This window comes from Pinus tabuliformis, chromosome 7 (assembly GCF_031772625.1).
Source record: "Pinus tabuliformis cultivar Carrire ecotype Pingquan chromosome 7, CPIR1, whole genome shotgun sequence".
Taxonomy (NCBI): Eukaryota; Viridiplantae; Streptophyta; class Pinopsida; order Pinales; family Pinaceae; genus Pinus; species Pinus tabuliformis.
In genome coordinates this window covers 814,735,866-814,751,182 of record NC_142293.1, presented here as the reverse complement: position 1 = coordinate 814,751,182, position 15,317 = coordinate 814,735,866, and the positions used below count along the sequence as shown (strand labels likewise).

General features: G+C 38.7%; 1 protein-coding gene across 1 annotated transcript; it reads left to right on the top strand.

Annotated features, from left to right (window-relative positions):
* Positions 1–12,730: 12,730 nt before the first annotated feature.
* LOC149250088 (xyloglucan endotransglucosylase protein 1-like) lies at positions 12,731–14,428 on the top strand. The gene is made up of 4 exons (XM_089458912.1): positions 12,731–13,238; positions 13,366–13,466; positions 13,588–13,781; positions 13,867–14,428. Exons 1-4 carry the CDS (start codon positions 13,070–13,072, stop codon positions 14,225–14,227), a joined length of 825 nt encoding a protein of 274 aa, XP_089315038.1. The 5' UTR covers positions 12,731–13,069; the 3' UTR covers positions 14,228–14,428.
* Positions 14,429–15,317: the final 889 nt, after the last annotated feature.

The following is a 15,317-nucleotide window of genomic DNA, read 5'->3' as shown; positions in this document are numbered from 1 at the left end:
AGGGCCTTAATGAATCCCACATCAATGACACGGAACGGAGCTAATGATTTTAGTGGAGGTGAAAACAAACTGTGACATATGATTCAGGGTGGCGATCATGAATGGATGAAGGATAATGTATGGCAGTGGATGGGACACAGTTGACACTTTCAGAATGACCCCTCTTGAACATATAACGACACTGATGCGATGGATCGGTAGCATTACCCCAAATGTGGATGGTTTGGCGAGGACTATGGCGATGAGACCGGTGAATGAAACAACCCAACCCGATGTGGTACGGAGGAAAAGTGTCATGTTCAAGAGTGACTTGCTACCATTAAACTTTGATGTTCTCCCAATTTTTCCCCAGTCATTTCTGACCAGTACCTCTTTATTTTTGTCAAGCTTGAGGAGGATAACATATGCTTGTTCTATAACCTGCCCTTCGGGCAAGCCTATCGCTATGATTTAACGAGCTTAGCGATAGGGAAACTCGTTCTCGTCTAAAGACAAGTTTGTCGCTATTTAATGAATTTAACGAGTCTAACGACAAGGATAACTCGGTCCTTTTCATTTTTAGAGAGTCTGAAAAGGTACAGAAAGTTAACTCCATGATTCCTTTTTCGTCAGCTAATCCCTTAAGTCCGAAAAATTATAAAACAATACAGAAGGGATGGGTGTTCGGTACTTTTAACGAGCCGAACAAGACAAGCGCTCGATCTTTTTGTGCAATAATCCCTCAGGTCCAAAAAGATTAAAATCTAGAGGAGGGATAGCTCTTCCGGTCGTTTAACGAGCTGGAAGGCCAAAACTCGGCAAACTTTTCATATTTTACGAGTCAGTGAAAAGAGCTCAAAGAAGACTCGTCTTTTGAGGAACGAGTGATAAACAGGGATAGCAGCAGATTCCAGGTACAGGTTGGAATTTTCCAATCACGGCAGTGTCACAAGGATGGCTAGGTGAAATCACTCTTCGCAGCTATTTCTCAAAAGAGGTAAACACACAAATGGAGGTGAATGATCGGCCAAATGAACAGTGGAGGTGACGGTGCACAAACACGACCAAGGCTTTTATGGCTGATGAATTTACGATCTCAAAAGGTTATTTACCGGTTCATTTTTTCTGAATGAGCTTGAACTCTAAAGGAAAGCCTGCTCATAACTTATGTTTATTTTTTAACGAGCATGAACTATGTGCTAAAACTGCTCGGATCTTGCGTTTATTTTTTAACGAGCATGAACTATGTGCTAAAACTGCTCGATATACCAGTCGTCGAATAAGAACGCCTCCTGTGAGATAGCTATTTTTTAAGGAGCTTTATCTCACGAAGCTATGCTCCAATTTTAGCAAGTTTTTACCTTTGCCCCACAGGCTTTCTTCATGCAAGGTCGAAAACGGCTAATCCTACGAGTTTAAAGGGTTAGACCTACAGGTTTAAAGGGAGGACCTAAAAATTTAAAAAAATAAATAGTCGTCCCTTGCTTACATTCCAAAAGTTTGCATGCCCCCAGACATAGGATAGAATTTCGAGGCTGACCCTCCTCTCCCCTACCTCTGCTTTTCTTTGGGTGTTCACAGCTACTTGTCATCTTGCCAATCTAATGTTAACGATACTAGTCTTCTCGTTATTTTAAGGGGTCTTATGTGGTACTCAGGCTTCCCGTCGGCCCAACTTTTAACGAACAGCTATTTGTGACAAGAGAAGAACACTACTCAAAGACAAAACATTGGTATTATTGAGGGAGGTTTGCTTCTTTCTTATCATCCGAAGAGGGTTCTATTTGCTGTCGCAAATCAATCTCTTTCTTCGGCGATGTCTAACATTAGGTTACTAAAGATGGTGGCTACCTGTTGTAGCAATAGAATCTCTTTCTTTGGGGGCTGCCCCTACTTATCCTTCAAAACATACGTTTTAATGGGTGAGGCTTGTCTTCAAAGATGGTTACTACTTGCTACAGAAAATGGTCCTCATCCTCGGTATCCAGATTATCTAGACAAGGGGAGCGAGAAGCTGATTATCTCACTCACATAACTTTGACAAAAGAATATTATTCTAGAACAACCCTCTCTTCCTTCTTCGGATGGGGTACGGACTAGTCATATTCTTCTGCGGAAATTCTACCTTATACCCAGGGTTTCTTCTGCCCGAAGCAGACCAGGGTGCATGCCCCCTGGGTCCTAGTCTTTCTTTCCGAATCACTCGCACTCATCGGGAAGGAGGACTGGGGGTGGAGGCGTATCTTGAGTGAACAGACCATTTAGGATTGGTATTTGACTATTTGCGATGCGAGATCCCGGAAACGAAAGTTGGTCTACGAGCTTGACCATCCTTCCTTCGTATGGAAAACACATTACTCTAAAGAGTGAGGAGACTATCGCTCCCATGCAATAAATATAGTCGCGTCCAAGGAGTAGGTTATAATCCAAGGGTCCTTGGACGACCAACACGTTCATATTAATTGTCTTCCCTTTCAATGTAACAGGTACATTGGGGAGGATTCCTAATGGTCGACTGGTTCCTTTATCAAAACCTGAGAGATTTCTTAACTCAGGTAAAAGCGCCGGGGAACCCAGTGCTTTCCAAGCAACAGAGGAAAGGATACTCACAGACGCCCCTTCATCAATGATAGTACCAGCCATAATCATTCTATAGATCTGGACAATGATTCTGAATGGTATACTGGCTGGTAACCGGGGCCTGCCTAGTTGATTCCAATCAAAGGATACAACCAGGTTGCTTGGTGGTGGGACCGAATATACGGCCGGGTATGACCCTGATGACGTTCCTTCCTGCGATAAAGGAATGGGCGCATTGCCCTGACGCTCATCAGAGTCGGTGCTGATGAAAAGAACCTGGATGGTGTCATCCTTATTCTCTTCAGTGAGGGTGTCGCATGAAGATGCCTCTTCAGCGACGGTGTCATTTGAAGATGGGTCTTCAATGACGGAGTCATTAGACGATGAAACCTCTGAAGGAAGAACCGAGTCAACTGCCGTTTCAACCTTTAGACTTTCTTCTGGTCTAGATTCAGTAGGTTCATTCTCAATGACCGACACTTCAGCTGACCACTTGGGCGGGTCAGTTGGATTTTCAACTATCAAGGGATTAGGCGCGAGTTTTTGGTATCCAGGAGGAAGTCGTAACGGTGAAACCGGACGATCTTCCAAAACTCTCTTTGCCTCATCTAAGAATGGACATTTGTGGATGGCATGCTTGCCTTCACACAATACACAGGGTGATCTTGGTCTCCCTCTTCGTCCTTCACTCTCGCTAGTTGACGGACTGCAATCAACATGACTACCAGAGGTTGATGCTACCGGATTGTGCAACCTTGGGGACCAGTCCCTTAGTATCCGGGGAATACAAGGACAATCACGATGGAAGTGGGTCCCTTTGCAAATGACACATGGCGATTTAGGCCCGGTCGGTGCAGTGTGTGGGTTTTTGTCAGCTTTCTCCTGCTTGCCCCCAGTCGCCTTCGCCATAGGCTCCTTCTGCTTCTTTTCTTTCTTCTTCTTTTCCTTCTTCTCCTTGGGAGGCTGACTTTTGCCAGCTCTACCTCGCGAAGATGAAGGATCAGAGGAAGTATCGTAAGAAGTGGAAGGCTGGTGGGTAGTTCTAGATTGTTCTGACTGTTGATTCGACTGCTCAGGATTAGGATTAGTGGCGATCTGGACTACATTGGTTGAAAAGAGCCATACAGGGAGGCCGATTGTCAATCCTGGAAGTGACAATGTTGCCATATGAGGCGCACCAACATCTCCCCAAGAGGAGAAGGGATTTGGACTTCCGCCAAGGTTGCTTCCTTGGTTGGTGGGCTCCATACTTTTCAACTGAAAGATCAACGTGGGAATAACAGGTGATTATGTTCCGCTTAAAATAAATTTTATTAACGACGCTTTTAGACAAAAACTTGCTTTTTCATGTTTTAAGAGTCGAGAAAAAGCTAAAGATGACTCTAGTCGCCTTCGATGTATCAACGAGCCCGAAGTGACAAATGCTCGGTTGGACTTTTTCAGTTATAGAGTTTGAAAAAGGCCAAAAGAAACTGCTCTAGGGATCTAGGCAGAGGGTGTGCCAAACCTTTCGCGAAACCACAGAATACTTTTTACGGTACGGGTGGTCGATCTTCGTGAATGCTGTGTTCACTGCATCGCGATCAGTAGGGCGGTCGACACGGCTTCCTAAGGATAAAGGATAAATGCCTATAGGGGTCTCCCAATATACGCGACGGTACGCGGGAGCACAAGTCCGTATTAGTGCCACCGACTCTCAGGAGGAATCACCCACCTTTGTAGAGATCGACAGTCACTATGTTTAACGACGCCGGAACACGTCTCTACCTAGACCTCTAGATGTTTGCGTTATGTTACAAAGCGTTGTTATGTAAATTGGGTTTATTTTAATGTTGATCTTGCTTAGCAGTTTGCCTTTAAGGATCACCACGAGATGTATATATACAACTTCCTAAATGCAATCTAAGATGAGAAGCAAAAACTTTTCAATCTTTCAACTTTGAAAACCTTAATCTACTGAGGGAAAAGAAAGACACCAACTTTTCTCACAGATCATAGAACACACACTAAAATGCAAATTTTCCTAAATCGTCAAGCACACAGTCAAATGCAAAATGCACAATGCATGTATTTCTTTTCGCTATCCTTAATGTTGATGTAAGACAGAAAGGAAACTATTGTATAACTTTGAATCTAATTTCAAGCAGAAGTAAACAAGCTTGTCCAAAATCAAAAGACACCTTAAGATCGACTTGTTTAGACACTGGAAATGTATAGATTCAAACCATAAAATGAAAAACAAACAAACTCAAACAGCCATGAACAGTAACAAAACTAGCTCTTAAGATCACAAAGACACTTTTACAGTTCAGGATCTAAGAGGCCACAGCTATACTGGTTCGCTTTTCAGAATGGGAAACTGTAACTGAAGCAAGAAATACTGAAAGAAAAATCACAGTTTCATCACACAACTGAGGCGGAATAATGTCAAGGAAATTTGGTTTACAGCAAGTACCATGACAAGCAATCAGCAGCAAAATAACAGTGAAAACAGGGCTAAGACACAGTGGGAAACCTCAGGAAGACATAGCCTAACTGGATCAGCGCAGGCTCTGGTCTGTCAAATTGACTTTCAGGGCAGTTCCCGAAGGGAGTACCTGTGCTGAAATGCAGACTGCCTGTGGACAGCCTGCACTGAGACACGAGAGTTGCGTTTACAAGGATTTCCGGGTCATAAAAAGCTCACAAATGCACTGTTTTTGCTGAAACAAAAGGCTATAGGTCAAGTACAAGCTAAGGGATGATCAAGAGGATGAAAAGCTATCACAAAGAGTACAAGAGTCTTTTGTAGATCAGCTCTTCAAATCATGAATCTGCTCAGAAAAAGAGCAAGAGTAGCAGGCCCTCTACTTCGCTTTTGATATAGTCAAAAGCTTTTCGATTTGGTACTCTTTGGTTCAGGAAATGAATAGCAAAGATACTACAAACACCAACAAGATACTAGGCTCCCCAGCGGAGTCGCCAGTTTGTTGTGGGGAAAAGTATCCGACTCGGATGACCCTATCCCTACTCTAAGGGTGACAGTCCTTAGCAACAACTGAAAGTAAAGCTTTGATATTTTCCTTTATGAAAGTACAGAGAAGGAAGAAAAGATTGACCAACCGGTGTCTTTCGCTTTGGTCGATCCTGGCCTCTCTCTTTGTCTCTTGTTCCCAGCTCCTTGCTCCCTTTGCCGGCCCAGCTACACACAGATCCTGCACAAACAAGAAAGGGAAACTACAAGAAACATGTACTCATAACTGATGCATGGATTAGATTGAATCAGATATACAAGTAAATACAATACATCAATGCAATACAAGTATATAGGAGAACATTCAAAGCTTTATTGATAGAAGTAAAAGGGTTCTGAGAAGGTTACAACCATCAATGGCTCCAATCCAGCAGCACCTCCCCAGCAGCAAGAAATCTCCTCTTCACCTCTATAAAAGCAATCACCCAATAGCTCTAACTGTAAACCAACAGCACTTCCTTGCTTTGCACAAAATTCCAGCCTCTTTAGACCTCATAGAAGAGCTCTATATATAGGAGAGAAGAAGAGAGGATGAGTCAGCTTGAGACTGACATAAAGCTGCCTTGTGTCCTCTCCCTCTTCAGTTAAACTTCAGTTCTTGAGTCCACTTGGAGATCCTTGCTTACACATGGAGATCAAGTACCTCTTACTCATCACAGGGCGAATCCCTTGAACCAAGTGTCAGTTTGGAAGCTTCCTCGGCAATTGACACCTTGCAGAATGACTGTGCCACTTGGCCAATCTCGCCCAGCGCAGGTAGCCTTCATTAGATTTGACTTTCAGCGCAGGTACAAGGAGGAGCAGTTGCATTCCAGCGCAGATGCTCAGTGGAGCAGCTGACATGATCAGAAAATAGCCTGTTTCTGAGTATTTTCAGGTGGAGAACTGATGGGAAGTGTTATGGTTTGCTGACCTTGTTCTTCTAGGGGTAAGAACAACATGTTTAGGGACTGAGGATCCCTGTAATTATTGACATTTCATGCTCCATGCTGCGAGGCACAAAAATTTCTATAACACATCCCAATCTAGAAAAGGTTGTTGATGTTAAGTATGTAAGCAAGGAGCAGAGGAAGTTCATAAGGAAAGCGATAAAGGTGAAGATGAAATTGCACCAGCAAATGAACAAGCATGGACCTTTTAGAAAGAAGGAAAAAATGAAATGTTTTGTTGTAAGCCTAGTTGAAACTTAGACCAGCAGGCAAGTTAAAGTTTAAGTTTTCATGATTAAGGGGAGGTGTTAGAACATTAATAATGACCGTAGCCAACGGCACCGCCCACAGTTCCCATGTCATCAAGTCATCAATGTCAATGGGCAAGAGTTGGTGAAAAATAAATGACAGTCTAGTTCAATCTATGTATAAATCTATGTGTGTGAATGTAATGATTAATCTCTCTCGGAGAGTCCTCATTGTTTTCTGTCAACATTGAATTCCTCCAAACTTCTAAAGACTTTGCACGAATATTGAGACAAGAAAATCTTTTTCTTGTCTCTGGCGCACCAAAAAAGAGAACTTACCATGATTCTTTTGTCTCTCGTCCTGAAAATATGAGCCTTCAATTGATTCTCTATCGCAAGCTTTCTCTTCCTCTGTTGCATCGAAAAAAAGGTAATGAACGCTTTCCTCAAACCACTGCAGCCATGAAAAGACAGAATAGCTTCATTGTCAGTTAGCTTCAGTGTCAATTTTTCCCGCCACATTCGCAGAAATTAGACCTACCAAAGAATTTCCTAAAAAGAGCTACCTCATCTAACAATTTTTCTTCACTGCATTTCGTCCATGGAACAACAAGCGGCTTCAAAAATTTACCTTTATGATTGGCTTATTTGCGGTTTTCTTCACCGATAGAGTTTAATGACCTAGTCTTTCTATAGCTACCAATGCCTAACTGAGGACGACTCCATATTTTCCGAGCTGGAGAAAGGGCCATTTGTCCTCTTAACCTTTTATACCATCAATATAGAAACCCAAGGATTCAATTTCCTGTATTGACATAAACCAGAAAGCATGCATAGAACATCAAGCAAAAGAAATTCCACTGCAGAAATGAGACATCTTACAAGCAAATCAAAACTGATTAATTCATGAATATGACAACTAGTTCACCTTGTAATGAAACGTCTAAGAATATTATCATACATATCAATTGCCAGAAAACATGTGAGCCAAGATGAAATACAAGACAAGAGACTATGTTACAAACAGTAACTACCATTGGTTAGAACCATTTTTCAAAAGAAAGATATAGAGTCCTACGCTGATAATATAAATGGACATATAAAGAGCTTCACTTCAATGCGGAAACGAAAATAATGGGCACAATGAATTAAATCCAAAATAAGCAACATCGTACCTGCTCAAGGACTAGTAATCAAATTTGAAGGGCTAGTCTTAATTTTATTTGGAAGGGCATATAGTTATCTAACCCTTCAAAGATGGAAAGTTATAGAAAAAATTGTACTTCTATTAACAAGTGTATATTAAGTAAACTTTTTATAATAAAAAAATGCCAAAATGAAATGGTGTCCTTCTAAATCTTTAAAATTTAAAAAGTGGCTACATTAAAACACTATAAAATCTCAATAGAATTTAGTAAATAGGCAAACATTTTTTTCAAATTATATTAAAAAAAGGTAAACATATGTTTCTTTTATTCATTAGATAATCTTCAAAAGTATTTGAATTTACATCATTGAAAATATAAATCTATTTGCATAATGGAAAGTTTTTTCAGTTTTCATTTGTTTCTAATTTATACTATCTATTTTGTTCAACTTGAAACAATTTAAAGCAAACCAAAAAAACAAATATATATACCTTCAACAACCAAGGGAATTGAACTTTTCTCTTAACATTGCTCAATTAAAAAACACTATCAATAGACTTTCATCTCCATTAAAAACTTCAAAATCTATAGATTCAAAAATTTATGTAATTAAAAGGAATGTTTTCTATATCTAATAGGGAAATATTGTAATATGTAATGCAGATATATTGTAATATGTAATACACATCTGCAATGTTGTTGTTGTATGGCTTGGTTGGTCGTTTTTTTTGTTGTAAGGCTTGGTTGGTCATTTTTTTGGTTTAAGAATGACTTTCAAATTTGGTCCTTACAATGAATTCAAGTTTCGTTGATGTCTTTATGTAATAATGCAGTTTCTTTTCATTCATGTCTTTTTCTAATAATATGGTTTCTTTTCATTAACAATGTCTTTTAATTTTTCTATGATTTCAACATCTCCTTAAAAATCCTTCATAGCAGCAGCTACATGGACATCCTCATGCACAACTTATTTCCTAGATGTTGAATGGAGAGAATGAAGCGGGAGACACAATAGTAGTTGTATGGATAGCTATTGGCATTCTATATGTTTTGGGAAGACCATCCGGAAAAATAAAATTAAGTTGTAGCCTTGTAGCCAGACCAATCTTCAGGTGTGTGGTTATTAATACAGCCTGGAGTTTCATTCTAACACTTCTCTCCAATTCAAAACTCTACATAATTTTATGGGAAACACACTTATTATTTCTCAATTTTTTTTATAGCATTAATTTGTATGTTGTCAAAAACTAGAGAGTTAATAAAGAAAAAGTCTTTTTAAGATAAGAGAAGAAATATGGGGTTTTAAATGAAGTTTGATTTTATAAATGCTAGGGTTAATAGTAAGTTTGATTACAGTAAGTTCAAATGGCAGCAATGCTAGGCTTTTGTAAGCATTATGGTTGTCAGTCACATAATCATCTAAAAATAGAAAAAAGATGGTAGTAGTTATTTACAAGAATATAAAAAAGTTCGAATCACTAAGCTTAGTTACCACCACTAATGGGGTAATATCATAATTGAACAATCTTGTCTTAATGGTTGTCAAAATTGAACAATCTTGTATGAATGGTTGGTTGACAAGAAAGTAAGGAAATTTTGCAAATTAGGAAAGAAAATAAAAATACAATAGAAAATGTGGTTATGATGTAAAAATGTCAATATTATCATTTTAATATATTTTTAAACATGACAAAATTACATCTTTAACTAATTTATTTCATTTATTACTATAAAATAAAATTTTAAATTAGTAAAGAGATTACTTTGTCTATATACCGATGTTCGCTAAAAAGAAACCCTAAAGAAAGAACCCTATCGGTCTCATTATGCTATCTCAAGATTTCCATGTGGAACATCAGAGTTTCAAAGTAATGATGTCTTTCTGGAAAATGTAAGGAACCTTATCGGCCTTATTATACTATCTCAAGATATCTATGTGAAATATCAAAGTAATATCATGAATATGTCCTCGTAAAGATAGGATGGAAGATGTTTTCATAGTGGTAGGATGATCAGTACTCGAATATATTTGGCATGATCGGTACTCGAATATATTCATCATCCTCGAAGATGTAGTAGATGGTAGTAGTTATTTACAAGATGAAAAAAAAAAAGATTTTTAAATCAGTAAGCATAGTTATCACCATTTAATTGGGTAATCTCATAATTGAACAATCTTGTGTTAATAGTGGATTGACAAGAAAGAATAAAATTTTACAAATTAAGGAAGGAAAATGGAGATACCACACAAAATGTAGTATGTGTTTATGATGTAAAAATCTCAGCACTGTCACTTTAATCTATTTTTAAGCACTCGACAAATATGAAAAATATTGTTTCAAATGTTGAAATGCATACGTGTTGAAGGCCTACGTGTTGAAGGCCATTAATTGAGACCGTGAAATCGCTTTCCTTTATCGACGCTTCAAAAACTTCATAACTCCCTTTCCAATCCCCTAGAAAAACGAATATATGAAAAAATATGAAGTGAAATACTTCAATGGATTGATTTTTCAAAGTTCAGCAGAGAAAGATATAATTACAAGCATAAGTAAATATAAGGAGACACAAATCCACATCAAACCTTTGGGTTGAATGGAAAGATTAAGAGATTCTGCTTGATACAAAGTGTAACCTTGATGGTTCTCATTCTGCATCAATTTCATCGTTTCCTCCTTAGGAAGGGAAAAAAGCCGTGACTTTGCTCAAAGATGTAGTCCAAAAAATGTTCATCGATGACATGATGGACGATATAAAAAAATCCAGAGTCTACACATCACTATATAAAGATCAATCAACCATTCCATACATAATAATTATAAAGATCAATCAACCATTCCATACATAATAATTTTAATCAGTTTTGCCTAAATCAATGAACTGAATGAGAGGTCAAGGAAATGAAAGTTGAAAATTAAAATTGAGAGTTAAAAGTACCTTGTGAATTTGTGCTGCACTCGCTGTAAGGTTGGGATTGAAAAAATCAATGGAGGCAAGATTCACAGGAAATAATCTACCTCAATAATGATCAATTATGTCTTTTGTCATTTGTTTCTTCTAAATCTTTGATACCTTCAAGATAGGCAATAATCTACCTCAATCATGATCAATTATGTCTTTTGTCATTTGTTTCTTCTAAATCTTTGATACCTTCAAGATATGCCCTGTTTACGGATACCAATACATAGATGCTTCTCCTCTTCTATCAATGAATTCCTAAAAAAACCTCTGCTATCAATGAATGTGAACATAAACCTCATATCATTATTGCTAACTCTATGAGTGCTTCCATTATGATTAATGACCTGGAAATGGATGTACAACCTTAGTTACATCCTATTGCACTTTTTTGAGTGTTGCCAGAACCTCTTGCAAAGTGTTACATTAGTGAAAGAACTCGAATTTTTTTGAAATGTTATTGACAAGTAACCCTCGATAAAACATTTTATAATATTATTTAAAATTGAAAAAAAAAACATGTAAAAATCATACATTTTCATTGGTAAATTTCGCTGAGCACTTCAAGGGCTGTGACGTGTTCGAATTTGAACACTGTCAGAAGGACCATCGGCAGCGGTGACCGTCGTCGCTCTTTTCAGAGCTCTGTCAAGTCAACAATTCTTTGGTTAGCTCGGTGACAACATAGGTCGAAAAAGAGTCTACGGCATGAAACTCATGTTCATGGTGATAAGCGCCATCCGTGATAACTACTATATCTGAGACCAGGAACACCCTCGCTTACTTTAGCAGGCTGACGAACCAATCTCCTATGGTGTCGTGAGGAAGAACCTCACCATAAAAAACCTATTGACTTATTTAAAAAAGAATTTAACAAATCTTTCATTGATTAAACAATTCACACAACCTTCCTGTGAATGTATAATGCGAGGAGATTTAGTCAACTTTGAAACTAAAAGAGAGTGAGCAGATGTGGAATGGAAGCCACCGATTGCTTAATTCTAGTTGGAAGAAATTTTCCATCAGATTAGATAAATGCAATGTTTTGCGTATATTATGAGATGGAATCGAGTTGTTAAAAACGAAGTCTTTTCCACGGGGAAAAGGTTAGCAAAACATTTATTTTTTGAAGAGATGTCAAATCTGATTTCTTGCCCGCACTACGAGCAAATCGAAAAACAAGTAGGTACACTAAAGGCTGGAAATTGATTATACAAGACCACATCCAATAAAGAAATTAAGGGCACTAAGACTTTAGTGATGGCAGTTACTTGAAAGCAAATCGCGTTGGAGTAGGAAGGAGAGGCAGGCAAAATCAAGATGCCAGTTGGATTCAGCGACTGAATTGGATGGAGATTCCAATGGTTTGGATGACTCTCTCCTTGGGCGTACTTTCATTTAAAACAATATAATTACGATACATCACCAAAAAGGAGCCACGCGGAAGTGAAAAGTGGTTGGGTTGAGTTTGTCTTGGAACCCGCAATCGCAAATATCATCTTTGGATTCCACATAGACCAACGCCAAGAGCACCAAGATACCCTTCAATCATTCAGTGAGCCGATACATCACCAAAAATGAGCCACGCGGAAGTGAAAAGTGGTTGAGTTGAGTTTGTCTCGAAACCCACAATCGCAAATATCATCTTTGGATTCCACATAGACCAAGGCCAAGAGCACCAAGATGCCCTTCGATCATTCAGTGAGCCCGGTTGTATACCTGTCACTGCTCTTCAATCATTCGATGTGCCCGACTGTATACGTGTCACTGTCTTGCTTGGATTGTTCTAAGATAGTTCCTTCATCCATGGTATTCAATCTGTGTGGCTGGATAGCCATTGCTCAGGCTGTGGTTTATGGGATGAGATCAGATACACCCATGTTTTCCACACAAACGCAGGTCAAACACGGCATTCAATCACTCAATATATGCCTGCCTGGCTGCAGCTGTATACCTCTCATTGTTTCCTTCGCTCCCTCGTTTGATCCATACACTGGCCACTCCCCTTTCTTTTCTATATAAATCCAATCGACCATCATTCCAAAACCATATATCGCCCACTGCGATTTGAGCCTAATACCTGTTTCTTTACTCATTCATTGCACTACTCTTTCCTTGCGCACGTACATCTCGAGCTATTTTGTCGTGCTCCTTGCATTAATCGGCATTTGGATCTCAAATTCAAGCTCCTTTATTTCTATTAATCCATAATTTATGGAGATGGGCAATCCCCTCCTCTTTCTTTTGTTATTAATCTCATCGAGTCCTCTTGTAATTGTTTCTGCAAATTTCTACAACGACGTCGACATCACATGGGGCAATGGTCGTGGTAAAATCCTTGACAATGGGCAACAACTGCAGCTTACTCTGGATCACACTACAGGTAATACTGGGTAAACTTGGTTTCCATGGCGTCATGCTCTATTCATTTCTTATTTTATCTTCATCTATATTTAGTATACTACATGTAGACATCTTAGTCCTTCCCTTCTTCCTTTTCTTGATAGCAGGTTCTGGGTTTCAATCCAAGAATGAGTATCTGTTTGCTAAAATTGATATGCAAATCAAGTTGGTACCTGGGAACTCTGCAGGCACAGTTACTGCCTATTATGTATGTTTTCTTTTTCCTCTACCCTGCCTTGCCCCTATCTTTTTCTGAATAACACAAATATATAGCTATAACTTGTGCTATGGTATGCTAACAAGATGTTGTTGTTATCACCCCATTGCAGCTGTCGTCTCAAGGTCCCAAACACGACGAAATAGACTATGAATTTCTAGGCAACCTGTCTGGAGATCCCTATATTATGCACACTAATATCTTCGCTCAAGGCCTTGGCAATCGGGAGCAGCAATTCTACCTGTGGTTCGACCCAACCCTGGCTTTTCACACTTACTCCGTGCTCTGGACACCAAATCAAATTACGTATGTATCCTAATTACTAGTTCATCTATTCAATATGATACGATAAAATCTCTCAAATTAACAAAAATGCATGTTTGTAATTCAGATTTTCTGTAGACGGGATTTCTGTTCGTGTGTTTAAAAATAGGGAGACAGAGTTGGGTAAAATAGATAGCGATTATCATTATCCGAAGAGCCAAGCAATGAGGATGTACTCCAGCCTTTGGAATGCAGATGATTGGGCAACCAGAGGTGGCCTGGTCAAGACAGACTGGACTAAAGCCCCCTTTGTTGCATCCTTCAACAACTTCAATGCCTCTACTTCTTCTTCTAACTTCGCTGGAGAGGAGGCTTTGGACTCGAACCAAGAGCAGAAGCTTCAGTGGGTGCGAAAGAACTATATGATCTACGATTACTGTGCAGACACAAAGAGGTACGCCCAGGGGCTACCCGCAGAATGCAAATGAGCACTCTTGACTCAACTCTGTCATCTGATTGATGAATTCTAGATGCCCTGTGCTTCTAACTGTTCTTTCCTTCCCTGTATTCAGTTCTCTGACATTCATTCTGACACTGCTTTCCAGTGCATACATTTCTGCATACAAATTCTGTAATAATCAAGAGGATTGATTATTTTATTTTTTATAATATCAATGTTTATAAGCTAATGTTGATACTATTGTTCTTTATGTGCCTGTAACGGAAAATTGAGAGCCACCCAACTTATCAAGGTCCAAAACCTTGACCGAGTTGGTATATATCAATGTCGATTCCCCCAAAGTTTCGATTTTTTTTCTAAGTTGGATAATGAATCTCTCCTTCCTGTATCTATAATTAAAATTTGATTCCTGAGCAATTGTATATCCTACAAAATTAATTACCACAGAAATTCATAATTCAAACCAAACACCAATACCGGTTCTGGATATAGACGAGCATATAAACCGACTTACTAGTCCTTATTCTGTCTCGCACAACGCAGAGAGAGAAAAAGATTGAGCGTCGTGGCTATAGAATGCGTGATGACTCATGACAATGAATGAATGATTAATATGATCAGACTTCAAGCCAATAATTCCCATCTCCATTATCTGCGAGCAGAACAACAATACTGCAGGCAACTAATACTGCAAGCAAGAACGCCGAATGTATTTCATGAGTGCAAATGAGTGCTGTAACTGATAAACTAGTATCATCGATTCGATGCTCCCTCTGATCGTTAGATGATATATTGAGTGTCCTGAAGAATGAATGGAATGTTAGAAAAATAGAGATCAAAGAGTGACTACGCAATAAAACATACATGGTTCATGGATTATATAAAATAGTTACGCATATAATAATTAGATCGCAGACTTCTAAATGAAAATAATTTAAAAAATGGACTTATGATTACACTTAGTAAAATAATTACTTCTAAAATAACACCTGGAATAACACTTAGAGAATTATAATGACAATTCACAACAAAACATAAAAACATTATTTCCCACCTAAATTTCTTTTTTTTTTTTTTTATATAAAAAAGCAGATGAGTGAAATCTAATTAAACCTCTG